The sequence below is a fragment of the Rutidosis leptorrhynchoides genome, chromosome 10 (genome assembly GCF_046630445.1).
Source record: "Rutidosis leptorrhynchoides isolate AG116_Rl617_1_P2 chromosome 10, CSIRO_AGI_Rlap_v1, whole genome shotgun sequence".
In the NCBI taxonomy this organism is placed as follows: Eukaryota; Viridiplantae; Streptophyta; class Magnoliopsida; order Asterales; family Asteraceae; genus Rutidosis; species Rutidosis leptorrhynchoides.
In genome coordinates this window covers 247,105,771-247,125,584 of record NC_092342.1, presented here as the reverse complement: position 1 = coordinate 247,125,584, position 19,814 = coordinate 247,105,771, and the positions used below count along the sequence as shown (strand labels likewise).

At 33.3% G+C, this 19,814-nt stretch overlaps 2 protein-coding genes across 2 annotated transcripts; one reads left to right on the top strand and one right to left on the bottom strand.

Annotated features, from left to right (window-relative positions):
- Window positions 1-10,707: 10,707 nt before the first annotated feature.
- Window positions 10,708-13,454, top strand: LOC139870937 (uncharacterized). Its single transcript, XM_071858697.1, has 3 exons — window positions 10,708-10,942; window positions 11,390-12,094; window positions 12,855-13,454. Exons 2-3 carry the CDS (start codon window positions 11,402-11,404, stop codon window positions 13,452-13,454), a joined length of 1,293 nt encoding a protein of 430 aa, XP_071714798.1. The 5' UTR covers window positions 10,708-10,942; window positions 11,390-11,401.
- A 664-nt stretch (window positions 13,455-14,118) lies between these two features.
- On the bottom strand, window positions 14,119-17,084 carry LOC139872323 (ras-related protein Rab11D-like). The gene is made up of 2 exons (XM_071860174.1): window positions 16,797-17,084; window positions 14,119-14,731 (listed from the first exon to the last, which is right to left on the bottom strand). The coding sequence occupies exons 1-2, from the start codon at window positions 17,015-17,017 to the stop codon at window positions 14,302-14,304; spliced, it is 651 nt and encodes a 216-aa protein (XP_071716275.1). The 5' UTR covers window positions 17,018-17,084; the 3' UTR covers window positions 14,119-14,301.
- Window positions 17,085-19,814: the final 2,730 nt, after the last annotated feature.

Sequence of the window (19,814 nt, the reverse complement as noted above, 5' to 3'; positions counted from 1 at the left end):
TAGTATTTAAAAAAAACTAGCTTAAAAAATATTTTATACATTTTATTGCGACTCTTGATCTATGTTATATTACATGTGTTAGAAAACACTTGTTGACCTAACATGACTCTATTGCATTTGAACCAACAAATTTTCACATGAAAGAAACTTATTTGGCAAGAGAACTAACAAATCAAATTCGGTTCTGACCTAAATTTATGCCTAAACAAGAAAAATTGCTTCATAATCATACAATCGTATACCTAAAATTATACCTAACAAAGTTACTAAAATTATACCTAACAAAGTTACATGTAAAAAGTTACTGGTGAAAATAAATCAAGAAAGTCTGTAAAAAACATATTTATACAGAGTATGAATAATTTTGAACCTAAATATCTATACTTTCGAATATTGATTAGACAAAATTTCATGGATAGTCTCTGTGGTTTGTATCGAACTACACTCATGGTCCCTGTATTTTTTTTATCATTGTGTACTTTTTTTTATCATCGTGTACTTTTTTATCATCAATTTAGTCCTTGTGATTTGCATATAAATCATTGATGGTCTCTGTTAGTAACGGTTGTTAAAAATTTTCGTTAACTTTTGACAAGTGCAAAGTACTTGAGAGCAGTGACGGAGGATAATAAGGGCAGGAGGGTGCCATGGTCCCCCCAAAAAGCTTTGTCGTTACTAGCAATTTCTACGATTTTAAGAACTAATTTTGTTAAGTTCAAATCTTGACCCCACCAAACTGAAGTTTGAACGTCTAACATACAGTTTATTCATTGAATTTAATATTATTTCATCAATTCTTAAACTTTTGTATTATTTGTATATACTACCATATACATTATATATTATTTTGTTAAACACTATCTGCATATTTCATTCAAAATTTAGGAGTTTAGGGATATTTTAGTGACATAAAATAATTAGTTAAACAAATCGAATGTATCCCTTTATTTTATTCATATTGAAAACTACATGTTTTGATTGGATTTTTTGGCCCCCTCATTGTTAGTGTTCAAGCTCCGTCGTTGCTTGAGAGCACAATTGTCATTTCCATTTATTCTTCTATTTCACTTATCTAAACATTTTCGATCGTCGATCATCTTCATCATTGCACACCAGATCCTCTTTTTAGACATCTTCGTCTTCATAGTCATTATTTCACCTACCAAATCAATATAAATAAAAGATCCTAAGATATCTACCTCTTTTATAAAAACGGTTAATGTTGCGATGATAAGTGCAATACATATCTAGTTAATTCTCTATTTTATATATGTTGTGATTTGGTAAGAGTAATTTATGGTGGTTTTTGCATTAGATGACATTACAGTATTTTGATTTGAAATTTATGATACGATTCGATGATTAAATCTGATTTGGTAATGAAATTGAAACCAGTTTGAAGAAGGTGTTGGTGCACGTGGTTTCAGATTGAATCATCGTGAAGAATATATGAGCGTCAGAGACAGGGACCACCGATGATTCAAGTGCAAGCCACATGGACCATCTTTGATAAAAAAAGAAGAAGCAAAAGGATCATAAGTGTAATCTGATACAAACCACATAGACCATCTGTGAAATTTGTGTATTGATTTCCTTGTTTGATATGAACTTTTATTTTTTAATTACTAGCTAACGAAACAAATTTTAATAATAAAAAATACTCCGTAAGAAAATAAAGTGTTGCGGCATTGCTCAACTGATACCTGTGTAAGACCCAAGTTCGAATGGTACATAATTGTAAATATTATAAAAAGCTGCCTGTATCAGCTTCAGCAGGGGGCCGCGGCTCGGCCAATAGGCTCGCGGCGCGACCAGCGTCAGGTGGTGACTCTTTTGTTTTATTTAAATTGAAGAAGGGCATTTTGGTATTTTCACTTGGAGAACGAATTTAAGGCCACAAGATCAGTTCCAAGGTGTCATTTACTCCTCTCACACCAACCTTATCCCCTCCACTTCAATTTTAGAGAGAGAACCCATTTAAGAGAGAGAAAGCTTAAATAAAGAAGGAAGAAGCTTGTTTCGAGATAAAGTGCAAGCGTTAAAGTTGTTCATCTAATCTCTAGCTACGTTTTGGTAGTGTTGGTAAGCTTTATCTCCGAATTTTGAGTTCTAATTGATTTATAACTAGAGTTTGTCCATTTAAGGCTTGAAAGACCCATTTGGGGGTTAAATGGGTGAATTTGGGTTAAATTAGTGTACAGAAACCCTAAGGTTTGTAATCTAGGGTTTGGTCATGTGATTTGGTGTTTGTAAGCGTTAATTGTGTTGTTAAATCACTAATACACTTGTGTGGTAGTGAAAGGTTGTTAATGGGTTCAAGTTTAACCATATTGTGAGTCTAAATGTTAAAATGGGTCAAATGGGTAATGGTTGACCTAGTTGGGTAAGATGGGTATGAAATACCCTAAGTTTGTGTAAGTTGGTGTTATTGGACTTTAATCACTAGCTTTTAGTGATTAATGATGAGTCTTGGCTTTAAATGGGCGGTTTTGGTGTAAATGGGCCATTTATTGCAAATGGTCATTAAATGCGCATGAGTTAATTGTTGGTGTTAAGTCCAACGAGTTGGTGTATTGAATGTGTACTTAATGTATTAGGTACTTCACTTTGAAGCTTGCAGATTTGCATAATCATCACCTAGGCATTAAGGTGAATGGGATATTTATGCATGTATGTATATAGTATATTTATTTGAATGCTATGGCATGATCCACGGAGCCGGAAGTGCCATAGTGTGTGCGAGGGTGCTATGATGTGAACCACGGAGCCGGTAGCATCATGGTACGTGTGTTGTGATGTGAACCACAGAGCCGGTAACATCAAAGTGTGAACCATGGAGCCGGTAGCACTATAAAATGAGGTGTGAACCACGAAACCGGTAACACCGAAGTGTAAACCAAGGAGCCGGTAGCACTATAAAAGAGTATGACTCAAATGCGTAGTGCTGTGAACCAAGGAGCCGGTAGCGTCATAACATTACGTATGGTGTGAACCACGGAGCTGGTAGCACCATGACGCGTGTATGGTTAACCATATAGATTGTGCATGTATTGTAGTGTAATCATATTATATTTTGGAGTATATGCTATCGTTTATACTAGTTGCGGTAATGGAGGTTATTAGCTTTATACTTGGAGTTCGTATGCTAATATTGTATTGCTAGCATGTTTGTGGTATGTGAGTAGGTGGTTACAAGTAGGTATATTATATATGCATGTGTATACTTATTGCACTCACTAAGCGTTTTGCTTACCCCTCTCATTGTTTACATTTTTAGGCTCCGGCGTGGATAGAGGCAAGGGTATTTGCATGGACTAGCGAGCTCCTTAATGTTTATGCTAGTGTATTGCTTTTGAAGTTCGACCTAGGTTTGGGTAGTTTAACCCCAAAAGCCATGCTCGGGTTTTTGTTTGGTAATTAAACTTGTCGATCGAAACTTATATTTGATGTGTAAGTGAGCGGATGGAGCTCGGTGGTCAAATACTAGATTTGTGGTTGTTAAAACATGTAAACTTTATTTACTAATGCGGCAGGAAGCCATTGTGTTGATAAATGTCGATTACTTCGAAATTTGGTGTTGTATAATTTTTGTACAAGTCAGAATTAGTTCCAGGCCTATGTCGCGCCGCGACCCCTTTCGGGCTCGCCGCGAGATTTAACGCACTTTTGGGACAGCTTTTTGATAGTCCCTGACCTTCAGTTTCCATTGTGGGCCGCGCCGCGGCCAGATGGACCGCGCCGCGAGAATTTCCTGACAAGCTTGGCCTGTCCTTTAAAAAAAAAATGTTTTGCGATGTTTAACGGGTTGGGTCGCTACAACCTGTCACCTTTGAGGCCGTAGACTTCACATGTAAGACCCTAATCTTCATTGTACAGCAGAGTATATAGAGTACATAAAGTGTGGGAATGATTGTGCAATTAAACAGAAGTCAGAGAGCAATCTGAGCTTAGTGCGCGCCGCGCACACCAAAGGGAGCGCGCCGCGCACTCCCTACTGTAGCCGGGTTTTTGCTGTTTTAATGAGATATTTTGATGGGCAATTTGGTAATTTCACTTGTGGACGAGTTAAAGGCCAGTTGGTCAGTTGTGGAGTATCATTAACTCCAATATCAACAACCTTATCCCCTTTACTTAAATTTTAGAGTGAGAGTGTGATTCTTGAGTGAGAAAGCTTAAATCTAAGGGGAAGAAGTTGTTCTCGGACCAAAGTGCGGGTATTAAAGTTATTCATCTCCTCTCTAGCTCCGTTGTGGTTGTAGTGGTATGTTCTAACTTTAATTTCCTTACTTTGATTTTGTGTAAGGGTTAGGGTTTGGGTAAATGAAGAACATAAAACCCATATTTGGTGATTTTGGGTGTTCTTGGGTAAGATGGAGTCATGAAGACTCATTGGTAACTAACCTACGGTTTCAAAGTGGTAATTGATGTTTATGAGTCCTAATTGGTTAGTTAATTACGAGCACACCTAGTTAATTAGTAAATGGGTGTTAGATGGGTTAGTAGATAACCCGAAATGGGTATGTTGACTTTAAATTAGTCAAAGGGCTAATGATTGACCTAATGAAAGGACCCGTTCATATACATTATAAACGATTCACAATAGTTGATTACATTGCGAGGTATTTGACCTCTATATGATACATTTTCCAAACATTGCATTCGTTTTTAAAAGACAAACTTTCTTTACATCGAAAATTGACAGGCATGCATACCATTTCATAATATCCACTATCCAACTATAAATTGATTTAATAATAATCTTTGATGAACTCAATGACTCGAATGCAACGTTCTTAGAAATATGCTATGAAAGACTCCAAGTAATATCTTTAAAATGAGTAAATGCACAGCGGAAGATTTCTTTAACACCTGAGAATAAACATGCTTTAAAGTGTTAACCAAAAGGTTGGTGAGTTCATTAGTTTATCATAATCATTTATTTCCATCATTTTAATAGACCACAAGAATTTCATTTCCAGTTCTCATAAATATACGTCCCATGCATAGAGACAAAAATAATCATTCATATGGTGAACACTTGGTAACCGACATTAACTAGATACATATAAGAATATCCCCTATCATTCCGAGATCCTCCTTCGAACATGATATAAATTTCGAAGTACTAAAGCATCCGGTACTTTGGATGGGGTTTGTTAGGCCCAATAGATCTATCTTTAGGATTCGCGTCAATTAGGGTGTCTGTTCCCTAATTCTTAGATTACCAGACTTTAATAAAAAGGGGCATATTCGATTTCGATAATTCAACCATAGAATGTAGTTTCAATTACTTGTGTCTATTTCGTCAAACATTTATAAAAGCGCATGTATTCTCAGTCCCAAAAATATAAAGGGTAAAAAGACAAATGAAACTCACCATACTGTATTTCGTAGTAAAAATACATATAACGTCATTGAACAAGTGCAAGGTTGGCCTCAGATTCACGAACCTAAATTAATTATATATATTTATGTGTTGGTCAATATTTGTCTAACAAATTAGGTCAAGTCATAGTGTACCACAATCCTAATGCTCGAGACTAATATGCAAAAGTCAACAAAAGTAAATTTGACTCAAAATAATTTCCAAAAATCTATACATGATTAATATATAGTTTAAATATCGTCGTTTTATATTTTTAAATATTTTTAAAAGATTTATTAGAGTAAATAATATAATTTATTTATTAATAAATAAAATTTTATATTAAATTTATATAATAAAATATACTTTTATATATATTAAGTAATAAAATTTATAGGGTTCATTTAATATCATAAAGATAATATGATAGGTATTATTAAAGTAAGTTATTACACGTAGTAAAATATGTTTGTATCACATATTTATTTGATAAAATAATATCTATAACGATAATAAGTAAAAGTTGTATTATTTTGTAATAATAATTATTATTATAAAAATATCAATATTTATAATTACTAAGATGGCATTATGATAAAACGATAATTCTAATTATGATAACTTTAATATTTACGATAATTTTTAATATTATCTTTAAAATAAAAATTCTATTTAAAATAATAATAATAATGATATTTTATAGTAACAATGACATTTCTATTAAAATGATAATTTTTGTTAAAATGATAGTTTTAATACTAACGATACTTTTAATAATAATAGTAATGATAAAAATAATAAGAACGATAATTTTATCTAAATCAATATCTTATAATATTTTAATTTCATCATGACACTCTTACTCATTATTTCCTAATCGTTTCGTTTAATAGCTTTTAATCGTCTTTTATATCGTGTTCATAATAATGATAATAATAGTAATCAAAATAATTAGGTGTTACAAATATTTGTTTTAATTACACTAATATTAATAATGATAGTTACTATAACATTATTAACGATAATACTAATAATTATCTTAATGATAATATAGTAATAATAATAATAACAATAACAATAACCATTTTTAAATAATGATATATATATTAATAATGATAATAATAATAATAATAATAATAATAATAATAATAATAATAATAATTATAACTTTAACGATAATAACGATAGTAATAATAAAAAAAATAACAATTTTAATGATAAATCCCTTTTATTGATAAAGATAATAATAATCATAATAATAAGATAAAACTAGAACGACGATAAAAACGACGATAATAATAATCATTTTTAATAAAAATATCGAAAATTCAATTGATTATAACTTCTAATCCGTTCATTGAAACCATTCGATATCTAAAGGAAAAGTTCTTAATTTTTCGCTAGCTTTCCAAGGACATGCATATCTTATACCTTATCTCAACCGCAAGTGTAACTAATTCAAGATTCAACCTAACCTGTCTAAGGGCAATATCAAAAGTACAAGCATGCATAATCCTAAATACTCGAGCACTAGTCAGGGATACACTATTAGTATGTAAAAGTTAAATTATGAGTACTCACGTATCAATATTGAGATTCAATATTGCAGGAAAGGTACGTAGACGCAACGGAAATGATAAACACTATATTAACCTCACGATCATACCCATGAACCATACTCAATCACCTCCATAGCTATAACCCATAATTTCCTTAATCCTATCCTACTCGAAAAACAATTTCGAAACCACTCGGACAGCATTCCATCGTAATATTTTATGTATACTAATAATATCTTGAAATAATACGGAGTAAATATGTATATGTAAATCGATTGAGAGAGTTTAGAGAAAAATATTTTCAAGTTTCTATGAAATAATGAAACCTATTGAATTCTATTTATAATAGATTTTTGAATTATTAAAGTGAATTATTAAAGTATGAATTATTAAAGTGAATTATTAAAGTATGAATTATTAAAGTGAATTATTAAAGTATGAATTATTAAAGTGAATTATTAAAGTATGAATTATTAAAGTGAATTATTAAAGTTAAAGTAAAGTAAAAATAAAGTAAAGGTAAAGTTTAAGTATAATAAAAGTATAAAACTATGTACGTATAATACTCGTATAAATATATATAATATTAATTTAAATCGTTATATATATTTAATAAAATAAAATATAAATATCGTTATCTTTATCATACTAGTTAAGTAATGAGTTGTCAAAAGTGGTTCTAGATATTTATAAAAGTTATATACGTTTTAATAATAAAGTTCTTTTTAAACTGAAAACATTTTTGTACGTTTGTAACTAAATAGATCAATCGAGTCTTTATGAGATTCAATCTTTCACTATCCTTTGTCTAGTTCTCAATGATTGACAATTTGTTCTTATTTATAAATCACTTTACCATTTTCCAAATATTGTTAAAATGGAAAGATTTCTCAAATCAACGTGGGCCTTTCAACAGAGACTTGTAATCATAATTTAATATATCTGATAATTCAATCATTTGATCTTATCTTCTAATTCCATTGATAAATATTTTGAAACAGATACAATCATATAAAGTATTTAATCTAATATTTTGTTTACGTTTCAAGTTATAATATATATACACATATACATATATAATCATATTCGTTTAATGGTTCGTGAATCGTTGGAACTTGGTTGAGGTTGAATGAATGTATGAACATAGTTTAAAATTCTTGAAATTTAACTTAACAAATATTGCTTATCGTGTCAGAAACATATAAAGATTAAAGTTTAAATTTGGTTGGAAATTTCCGGGTTGTCACACCTAATTGGGAAATATGAGTATGAAATACCCTAATTGTGTAATGGTTAGTGTTGTTGGACCTTAATCACTAGCTTTTAAGTGATTAATGATGGTCTTGACCCCTAAAGGGCGGTTTTAGTGAAAATGGGGCATTTAATGCATTTAAGTCATTAAATGCACATGAGTGAAGTGTTGGTATTTAGTCCAACAAGTTTGTTTGTTGATCGAGTACTTATATTATTAGGTACCTTGCTTTGAAGCTTGTAGAGGTATAAATCGTCACCAAATCGTTAAGGTGAGTGGAATGATTATATGCATATGTATGTAAGGTATTTATTTGTATGCTATGGTATGAACCAAAGAGCCGGTAGTGCCATAGTATGTGCGAGCGTGCTATGATGTGAACCAAAGAGCCGGTAGCGTCATAGTACGTGTGTTATAGTGTGAACCAAATAGCCGGTAGCGCTATAGCACGATTTGTTAGGGTGTGAACCAAAGAGCCGGTAGCACCTTAGCGTTGTTAGAGTGTGAACCAAAGAGCCGGTAGCACACTAGCGTGAGTATGACTCGAGTTGTGATGTGAACCAAAGAGCCGGTAGCATCATGACAAATGCGTATGGTGTGAACCAAAGAGCCGGTAGCACCATGACGCGAGAATGGTTAACCATGGTTGTGTATTTTGTTTGGTAGCATATTATATTATGTCGATTATATGTTATTGATTACGCTAGTAGCGATTTATTGGAGATTATTAGCTTTGTACTTGAGATGGTATGCTAATTGTATTGCTAGCGTGTATGCGGTATATGTGTAAGTGATGGCAAGTAGGTATGTTATATATATATGGGTATAATTATTGCATTCACTAAGCTTTGCTTACCCTCTCGTTGTTTATCTTTTTATAGGCTCCGACGTCGACAAAGGTAAGGGCCTTCGATTGGATTAGAGATCCCGCTTGTTGTTTAGGGGACGCTTTTGGGATGTGATAGCTTTTGGAGTATGACCAAGATATGGGTAGTTTAACCCCAAACACCATGCTCATAGTGTCGTTTGGAATTTAAACTAGTGTGGTCGAAACTCGGACTTTCGTATGAAACTCGTAAAACGACCGATGTGGGCCCCGTTTTGTAAAACTCGTTTTATGTTTGAATCGTATGAGTTTTTCATATTAGAACATGTTGTGTAAAGCGTTTCGTCTAAATATGTCGGGAAGTGGGAGATCTTTATTCGAAAAATTGAAAATTCGGACAGAACTGAAAATAGGCCTGTGCGCGCCGCGCACCCTGAGGTGGTGCGCGTGGCGCACTCCCCTGTAAAAAAAAAAAATTTATTTTATGCGTGTTCGATTGTATATTGGGTTGGGTCGTTACATCACGTGAGGAAGTCTCTAAGAAAAATGGACCATGTTCGATTCTTGGGTACGCGAGTATGTTACTTTGACTATCAAGCTGGAATCAACCTTTTTTCTGTGCAGATGTGATCACCAAGTACGTCAGATATTCTTTTGTTGACTTGTGTGTATTGGTCGGCAAAAAAAGGAAAAATATAAGAAAGAACGTAGTAGAGTACATTGAATGTACAAAAATGACTATAACAGAGTTTCTCTTATTCGTAACAGCTACTATAGGAGGAATGTTTTTATGTGGTGCTAACAATTTAATAACTATCTTTGTAGCTCTAGAATATTTCAATTTATTTATGCTCCTACCTATTATCTGGATATATCAAGAAAGATGTACGGTTTAATGATAGTGAGATTACTATGAAATATTTAATCATGGATTGGGCGATCTCTTCTATTCTGGTTTAAGATTTCTCTTAACTATATGGTTTATTCGGGAAAGAAATCGGCTTAGGTAGTTGAGTTCATTTTCAAAAAGAAAACTATAAAATAACTATTGGTATATAAAATTATCAAATTAAAAAGACAAAATATAGAACATACTCCTAATAATTAGATAATTTTATTTTAGATTTATATCATTTATTAGCATGTAGCAATTTATTTATTCTTATCTTTAAAAAGGGAATTTGCAGTGATATAACAATATGCTTTAAAGTATTGTATCATGTGCTTTCTAATAATTGTATTATGTCATTGATGATGCAATATTTACAAATATTTAGACACTAATATTATAAATATTTTATAATAAACTCCATATATATTTTAAATATTTAAATTCAATTAGTTCAATTAAATACATAATAATAATAATAAATATTAATTAACGGGTCAATGACGCTAATATTATAATGTAGATTTTCTTCAAATCCGTGAATTCACGGGCATTAAATGTAAATGAGCTAGTTTTTTTAATCATTTGCAACACTTAGACCTACTACACAAGTACGGTGTAACATTTTCCGTTTGCAAACAAATGGAAACGATGACTCACATAATTAAAGGTGGGGCTAGGAGCATGTGATTAAATATTCTCAACACTTTGTCCAATCAAAATCAGGGAGTTGGAAACGTTTGACTATGGGAAACAAGTCAATCGTAATCACTTAAATAGAGTAAGAAACTTATCGATGCTTGTACAAATCAATAATCAATAAAATAAAATAACAATAAAAGTTTGCCACTTGAGTATAAACTGAATGAATATTGGAAAAGTACTACCAATTAATTAGCTGAGATTCCACTGACAGTCTTTTGTGTGTTGATAAAAACAAACCAACTGAAGAAGCAGAAGATTCAATAACGTAACAAACAAACCTACGGTTTCGTTTATTCGTTATATTGTCTTCATTTCACGTTTCATCTCCTTAGTTTTCCGTTTTCTGGTTCGTTAATGCATTTCTATCTACCGTTATAAACTTCGTATTAATTGATTCTTTTTAGCCTAACATCATCCGAAATTAAGGTTTATTTATTTTTAAAAACTAATCACTTGTGCAGTTTTCTTTTTCTTTATCTAATTCTATTTTACTATGGATGGATTTTTCTAACGATAGCTTTACGATCATCGTTAACTTCAGTTATTGATTATTTATAAAATGGTGATTATCAAGTTTTACAATACTTTATAGTTAGATTTATCGTTAGAAAAATCCTTATTTTATATTTTATATATAATAAACTTGCATGATTAAGAAAGAAAATATAAACTTGCAATTTACCAGAAATGTTAGTTCTGTTAATTGCTGCTATATGTTTTCCCCTCATATGATAACTTAGAGACATTGAACTCTGAGGTAATACATTTTTTTTTTTTTTTTTTGTGTATGCAGATTTGGAGGTTAATGGAAGGCAAGAAAATAAATTTTAATCGGCCGCTTCTTTCGGTGAGACGTAATTATGGAACAACAACTGCTGATTCACAAAAGAATTACAGTTCTAGAACAAAGAATGAAACTGTGGTCCCTACTTTGCTTCCAAGTCCATCGAATAAATCTGATATGTATTCGGACCCAGTGAGTGTTCCTTTCGTGTGGGAACAAAGTCCAGGAAGACCAAAAGACGAAACAAAATCGCAAAAACATCCCATTGTTCCGAAACTTCCTCCAGGTAGGATTTCGAAACCTACGAAACAAGATTTAGATATAATTAACCGAGATTTTAGACCAATTATGAAAGATATATTTCATTCGAGTGACGTATATATGGATGCTAATCATCCACCAAAAATGGAACCACGAGAGACGAAGATAGTAGTAAATAGGGGAAGTGAGAAGCCTCAAATTACATATGGACCGAACTTTTTAGAGTTAAATGACGACGATGATGGTGATCGTGAGGAAGAAAGGGAGTTTGATTATGATGATCATGAAAATATGTCGTCGTATAAGGTTTGTGGATTGGTTCCACATTTTTGTTTAAAGGGTTCGGTTGGTCTGTTAAATCCAGTACCAGGATTGAGTGTGAGGAGTAGATTGCCAGTATCGTCTGCTAATACAACTCGGGCATGCGTCTCATCAGTTACCCTTCCAGATCAGGTAAATATAGGTAGTTTTAACTTAAAGAAATGGGTCAATTTTGGTTATGTTTAGCTCATATGGGTCAGAAAGGTCAAACAAATCAAGTTAGCTTATCAGAGCAGTCAAATGTGTATTTCTTTTAATGCATAGAACCTCTCATTTCTTTCAAAAAGTTAGATTAGGATTGAAATATTTGATTTTGTGATATTTCATTATAAGGATTAAAATTAAAATAATGTATCTGCTCTTGAGTCATCTGTAGTTTTATTTTTTGTATATGTTTTTATTTGAAAAAACAAGGTCAAACCAATCTTTTGTCCATTTATTAAAGTCATACCCATTTTGACCCAATCTTCTATTTCCACCCTCCTTTTTTTAGATAAATTTCCAGTTTTTTTCCCTCTAGAAAACTTTATTGGCTAAAAGGTCGACGGGTCGAGTTTGTCAAAATCAATCACATAGTATTGTAATGCATAAGCTACTATTCATTTTAATTTATAATTTTTTATAAATGAAATAAATAATATAAGCTCTATTATCACATTTGGCAGATTAAGTGTTTATTATAAGAAAATATACTTGAAGAAAGTTTAACGGGTCAATGCGACCTGACCTGTTTTGACTGGTATCAAAATATACACAGTTTGACATGAGCTCCATTTGACCCGTTACCTGCACCACTTCTAGTTCATAGCTTAATTTCTAGTTTCTTTAAGTTAACTACGATTCATTATGACCTCAATTCTTGACATGTTTCCTTTTCCCCGGATTTTATTAGCCTGCTCGAGCGACTGCATATGAGCACAGATCGTTAGTCAAGAACCAAAACGAGCCGTCTGTTTTAAAGAATGAGTCAACTGAAGCTACCAACCGAATTTATGATCGTTTACAAAGTAACGAGATATCAAATTCTAATCTTAGTGAAAGAAAAGAAGTAAATATACAAAAGAAAGGGTTAATTAGCTTCAAGGAATTACTAGCTTACGACAAAGCACAAGAAGCAGATTTTCAAAATTTCGCACTTGAGAAGACTCTTTATGTTGACACCGTACATAAGGTAGAATCTGTCAAATCCGATTTCAAAGAAAATGATGAGGGTATTTTCGGCATTTCATATATGTCCACTGAGCCATTCAAGCCCGATTTGCTTGCTGTTAAGCTGAAAGAGGATAAAGAAACGATGAAACAAACAGACGTCTACAACATTCCCAAGGTTGACCAAAAAGTCAACGATTCTCGACCTGCTCCTCCACCATTACCAAAATCTCCATCAGATTCGTGGCTTTGGCGTACACTGCCTTCTGCGTCGTCAAAAACTACATCTTTGCGGTCGAAACCAAAAGCAAAATTGGAAAAAAACGCCCAGTCAATTAAATAGAATGAGTTGGTGAATAATAAACAAAAGTTTATTGTAGCTTTATTTTTCCTTTTTTGTTATGTGCATTCAACATCCTAAAGCATACATGGTTTCTTTGCAAGCTAATTTCATTCAAAATGTTAATTATAAAAAACAAGAATACGAGACGTAAAACGCTAGATACAATACACACACACACATATATATATATATATATATATATATATATATATATATATATATATATATATATATATATATAGAATGCACTACGTTCTAGAAATCTGGTCCGAACCCACATATGCTTGAAGTGACGGGCTCCTGACACTAATAACAAACGACTCAACCAACCTAATAGCATCTTGAACGCTAAGCCGTGTCCGTTGTTGACCAACCACTGTGGCTGCAACACGTGCTGCCAATGAGCCCATTCCCTTCAAATCTGATGCACCCCTTAGTAAACCGTACAATATCCCCGAAGCATATGCATCACTGGCCCCACAAGTGTCTACTAGCATGCAGGGTGAAGGGGGAATATATAAAGCTTCTCCCTTTACACCAATGTATGAACCTCTTGGCCCATCTGTAACAGAAACTAGTGCACAATTTGCCTCTAACGTTACAATCAAGGTTAATAATATTCAGGTTACATTAGCAAATGCAAAAAGAAAAACAAATAGAGAGATAAAAAAAAACAAGTGCAATATATCTCACATTCTAAAATCATCATACCAATTCATAAATGATAAAATATACCACACCCCTTACTGCTCAACATTCTTTCAGTCGCTTGTATAAGAACACCTCTTAGGTGCATTCTGAAAACAAGATTTATACAATTCATATTCTAACTAACACAAACCACCACCTAATTCGAACAACAACCAAATCTCGTGCCACCCGAAGATTCATCATTAACGTCAATAGTGGCTCCTTTAATAGGAACAGAAACACCCTCATCACCAACTTCAACCGCTTTTTTGCTCACAATTTTATAAATTTGTGTAATCACTTCATTAAAAGCATTTTCAACATTAGTTGCTTCCAATGCAGAAGTTTCCATGAAATATAACGATTCAGCTTCAGCGAACGTTTTGCCATCTTCGGTAGAAACAGCAATTAGGTGACGCAGGTCGGATTTGTTGCCGATTAGCATGACCACAATGTTTGGATCGGTGTGGTCTCTTAATTCTTTTAACCACCTTTTGATGTTTTCAAAAGTAGCATGGCGAGTAACGTCGTATACGAGTAAAGCACCAACAGCTCCTCTGTAGTAAGCACTTGTAATTGCACGATACCTGTAAAAAGAGTACATGTAAAACTAAACAAAGGTAATGGGTCAAAAAGGGTTCAGGGTCAAAACAGGCCGGGTGGTGTGGACTCACAAACACTTTTTTTGTTATATTAAAATTTAATATTTATATCATAAATATTTAGAATATAAAGAGAACTATACTGCTATAGATGTAAACTAAATTCTGAAATAGAATGGTATAACAAGTCAAATGCGTTGTAAGTACACTTTGAAGAGTAATCCGGAACTTACACAGTAATCGGATTGAAATTTTTATACATTTATATAATAAAATTCAAAACTATATATGTAAATATACAAGAAATCCATAAACATAAACATAAATGTTACGGGGTAATATAATTGTCTAAAAACATAAACATAATCTTCTTTTGTTCAAGAACTCTAAAATTCTAATTTAAATTCGTATTAAAACGTTAGACTGATATTAGCTTTGACCAATTTTGAACGACTAAATCCGATTTTGACACACTGACCGATGTTGACCAATTAATTACTCGGATTTTGGAAAATCAGATAGGCTGGTTCCTAAAAATAGTAATCGGGAGTAGTCGGCATTAGTTGGGGAGTTTTACAACACTGGATATAGACATCACAACTACCCCCTAACTTAAGCACAAGACCGAGCAGTATAACTAAGAAAGACCCCGCATATAGATAATCACGTTTAAAACATATAGTTGTTTCCATCGTAGGCTGTTACACTAAAAGAGTCTAATAGGCCTTTAGATAACTTATTCCATTTCAGATTTAAATTCCTATTCATGTTTCATGTGACTATCATAAACTAATATGGGTTTGTACGCATTTATATTAGCAAAGTCACAATCTTTCAATTATAATAATAGTACTACGTGGTTTTACTTTCAAATATGTTTCTAGCACCTTTTACTGCACCTTTTCCCTGGTCCCCGTTTCAGATACATCAGCAAGGCTCCCTTTTTTCTAACAATCCAAATTTTGATGTTTAATGTCAAACCCAGTATCTTTAAAACACAAAATTCATATGCTTTATTAGTAGTAGACGCAGAATCTAATTTTTTTTTTAAGTTCTGAAACCCGTATCAAAATTTAAAGTCAAGACACACTGTGTTGACACCTAAAGCCAATTAATATCTTCAGGTAGGGCTATCTACAATCATACTCCGTATGTGACTACTCTAATACGACTATACGAGTAATATAGATAGATGATAATACAAATTCCTAAGTAATATAACTCCAATGTTATATATGGGTGCAACTGGACCATGCGGTCAGCTAATTATGCACATGAAATAATGCAATTTTCGTAGCCACATTTGACCCATCCGACCGTGCGTAAGCCCATATGTTTCAACCTGAACCATTTATGACCTATTAATCACCCATAACTTTTCCACCTCTAACGACGGTGCAAAGTGGATATCCACATAAAAAAAATCCCAAAACACCACTATAACCAGGGCTATCGAGTTATCAAACCGATAAAACACTTCGACAAGCAATTACCACCCGAACGAATAAGTCCTATTCTTACCCCAAAAGGTAGCATTCATTGTGCAACAAAAAATATTAAAAAGGTGGAAGGTTTTCCCTGTTCGGGCTACCCGGGAGGAGGAGTAATCCGACCTCATACTCTGATGTACACAGCCAGAAGGATTACTCCTGGCTGTTTCCAACCCTTCCCCGACCACCACAACATATTCGTCCTAGACAGGATTCGAACCCGAGACCTCTTTTAAAGTCCTAGATAGGATTCGAACCCGAGACCTCTTGTAAGGAACTCAGGGCCCCAACCACTAGGCTATCTTGTGATGGTTTTTTCTACATACAAAAAATATTCTAACTTTATTTTCTCCATACAAATGCACAAAAACTAGTTTAAGACATGGATCACAAACTCAAATTCACTAAGCATATATATTATCAAGAGATATATTTCCTGTTAGAAACCCTAATAACTAAAAATCAGTAACCAGACAACTGTAAACATGTAGAAAAGTAATAAAATCAATTAACTTAAAGTGAAGCAATAACAGAGTAAAAAAAAAAAAAAAAAAGTTAACCTTTCTTGACCAGCAGTATCCCAAATCTGAGCTTTGATAACTTTGCCTTCAACATGAACACTCCTGGTAGCAAATTCAACACCAATTGTTGATTTTGTTTCTAAATTGAATTCATTTCTGGTGAATCTGGAAATAAGATTTGATTTACCAACACCAGAATCACCGATTAATACTAATTTGAACAAGTAATCATATTCATCATCACCTCTGTATCCAGACATCTTTGCCGGCCCCTTTTACTTTATTTTTTATTTTTCAAAAGGTTTGGAAATAGCAGCGACTGTTGTCGTTGTTTGCCAAAAGATGCTGGGAACATAAGGTGATGTTGAAATTTACAATTTAAACCCTCATCCATATTTGCCAACACAATCCAGATCATCACACATGCATACCGTAAATTGTTACTTACTTGCCGTTCCGCGGTTGTGTTCATGCCTCTCTCGTAGTCGAGTCTATTACGGTGAACTCGATGTCGTTGCCGGCGTGTGTTGACTTTGTTGACTATGGTAAATTGATGTTTTTTGAAGTAATTCTCTCGGGATCCTTTTATCCGCTCGAACGGGGTTTTGATCTTACTTGACGAGCATGTGATTCTATGGTTAGGAGTGTTATGTGGTTCTTCGGGTACGAGAGGTTACTTTGATTTGCAGGTCTCGGGTTAGGTGTTGCTGGAGTGCGCGACGTTCATTTTAGTGTGCAGCTTTTAAATAGTGGCGATAGTGACGTTAGATACGTGCCCGATTTTATCTAGTGTTTAGATTTAGGTTTCGTGGTTGTACGTTTGTAGTTTCATTAAATTTTCAATGTGCTCGCTCTATTTCAATCAATGTTTTCGTCCAATGTTTGTAGGTCGATCAGAGCGAGCCCTTACAATTTCAATCTTTGTCGTTTGTATGTACCATCGGATCTTTACGATATATATATATATATATATATATATATATATATATATATATATATATATATATATATATATATATATATATATATATATATATATATATTGGCCGAAAAAAAGTTGTTAGTAGAATATCAACAATCAAACAATGTTCTTGATTTCACGTTGTTTTAGCGGATTTGGTTAAAGCTTGGTTGGATTAGGGTTATTCTTGTCTTGTGACATTTACTTATTTTAAGTCTTTTCAGGATTGTGTTTGCTTGTATCCGCAGTTGGGGAAGGTATAATAACTGCGGGAGATAATCACGTGGGTGGTTAAGTTCCTCTGGGTGATCATAATTAACTACTGTTAACAAAAAAAAAAAAAAAAAGAGTCTTCACTATTTGATGAAGGTACCTTTTTTAACAGTATTCGATATTTTAAGCAATAAACAAATAAATAAAATAATATTAACAAGCATTGGGTTTGCGTGCACGTTGTTACTGGTGGCATGGTTATCACAATACAAAACTATATTTTCTAATTAAAATATTTTACTCGTAATGTAATTAACAAATTCATAAAAATAATAAACCGGTTCAAGCTATCAAATTCACATAATTTACCGGTGGCATGGCTCCGAATCTACACATGATGTTCTTCCCATTATTATGCTATATGGAGATTCTGTGTTTATAACTAAAAATTCTATTTCTGCAGTTAGTGAATAAGGATATTCCCCAAAAATTACTTCTATTAGAATGCTTCGCACCGACCATGTTGATTCCCTTGTAAAACCGACCAGTGGTACCATTGAACTTTTAATTTTATCCTTAACTCGCTTCGGGAATCTCTTAAAAGAATGTTCATACGTTATTTCTACTACTGCCCCCGTATCCGTATATATTCTTGCTACACTACAGATTGCAATTCTCGCTTCTATTACTACTGGTGCTTCTGATGGATTGATGTCTATTACTTGTAGAAAGGCGACTGGTTCTTTCTTCCATTCCGAATTCGAATGCTCGTTGAGAATTAATCAAAGGTCAAACTTAATATCAATGTTTAGAGAGAGAAAGGTCTGCTCTGACAAATGATCGTAAGTGTCCACTGATGGAGGCCCATGTGTTATATTTACAGGCGAAAGACAAAGGCTCATCCTCCACAAATGGACACACGTCATGATACGATTGGTTGGTCAACCCTAAATAATTGGAGTGTAGTCAAACCCGAATAATACAGATCATGACTTTTGTGAGACTTACCTGGCTCGCTGACTGACGACAACAAGCTTTCTGAGCGTTGTTCATCATTATCCATATTGTAGCCTTTATAGCTTTTATTCACGTTTATGGTGATCGATTCTTATTTCAAATAATACGCTATTCGGATGACTTATTATTACTACTGTTCGTGCTCAACAACAACCTACTACGGATCTTTCGTGTCTAGATTTAGTTGCTCGACATTCGGTTGTTAACAACACATCTTCTTTTTCTGCGGTGATGTAGCTCGGTGACATTAACAGCGATTCAACACGATCTTCTTTGCTGGGCCAATTTGCTAAGTTTGTCGAGGAGTCTTCGAAGAAATTCAAAGGGCGTTGGGTGGGAATGAAAAGTGCTCAATTCGAAGGCGGCGCCAAAGCAAAAGCAAAAACATAAGAATACTCCCAAGCCGAGAAAGGTTAATGAGGAGGAATTGAGGAAGTTTAATGTTGAAGGAATGTGAAGTATGTGAGGGTAGTTGTTTCTAGTTTGCTCTACCGTACTCGTCGTTGATTTTGTCTTGTTTCGTTTGTGTTTTGATTACTGTTTAGTTTCGTTGGCTTTTGTATTAGTCTAGTTAGTTTGTTCCGTTGTGCTAGTTTTGTTTTGTTTGTCGTTGGACCATGGGACCTCTTTATTGTTTTTCTCGAGGCTTCATCTTTTCGATGAACGACTTTGAGTTTTAACAAAGTTCTAAATTTTTTCTCTTTGTTACGTTTTTTCGAGGCTCTTTTCGACGAATGACTTCGAGTTTGTTAAGTTTTAACAAAGTTTTAGTTTTTTCGTAAAAAAATGAATCAATATCCAAATCCATGTTACCATATGCGACTTTAGTTGTACATATTTCTATATCATCATTTTTCATTCTATCA

What these genes read in the sequence shown, in the direction of transcription:
- LOC139870937 (XM_071858697.1), top strand. Translation starts at nt 11,402, where the DNA reads ATGGAAGGCAAGAAAATAAATTTTAATCGGCCGCTTCTTTCGGTGAGA. An exon ending in CAGTTACCCTTCCAGATCAG is followed by an intron (nt 12,095 to 12,854) that starts GTAAATATAGGT and finishes GGATTTTATTAG; the next exon opens with CCTGCTCGAGCGACTGCATA.
- LOC139872323 (XM_071860174.1), bottom strand. Translation starts at nt 17,017, where the DNA reads ATGTCTGGATACAGAGGTGATGATGAATATGATTACTTGTTCAAATTA. An exon ending in GATACTGCTGGTCAAGAAAG is followed by an intron (nt 14,732 to 16,796) that starts GTTAACTTTTTT and finishes CTCTTTTTACAG; the next exon opens with GTATCGTGCAATTACAAGTG.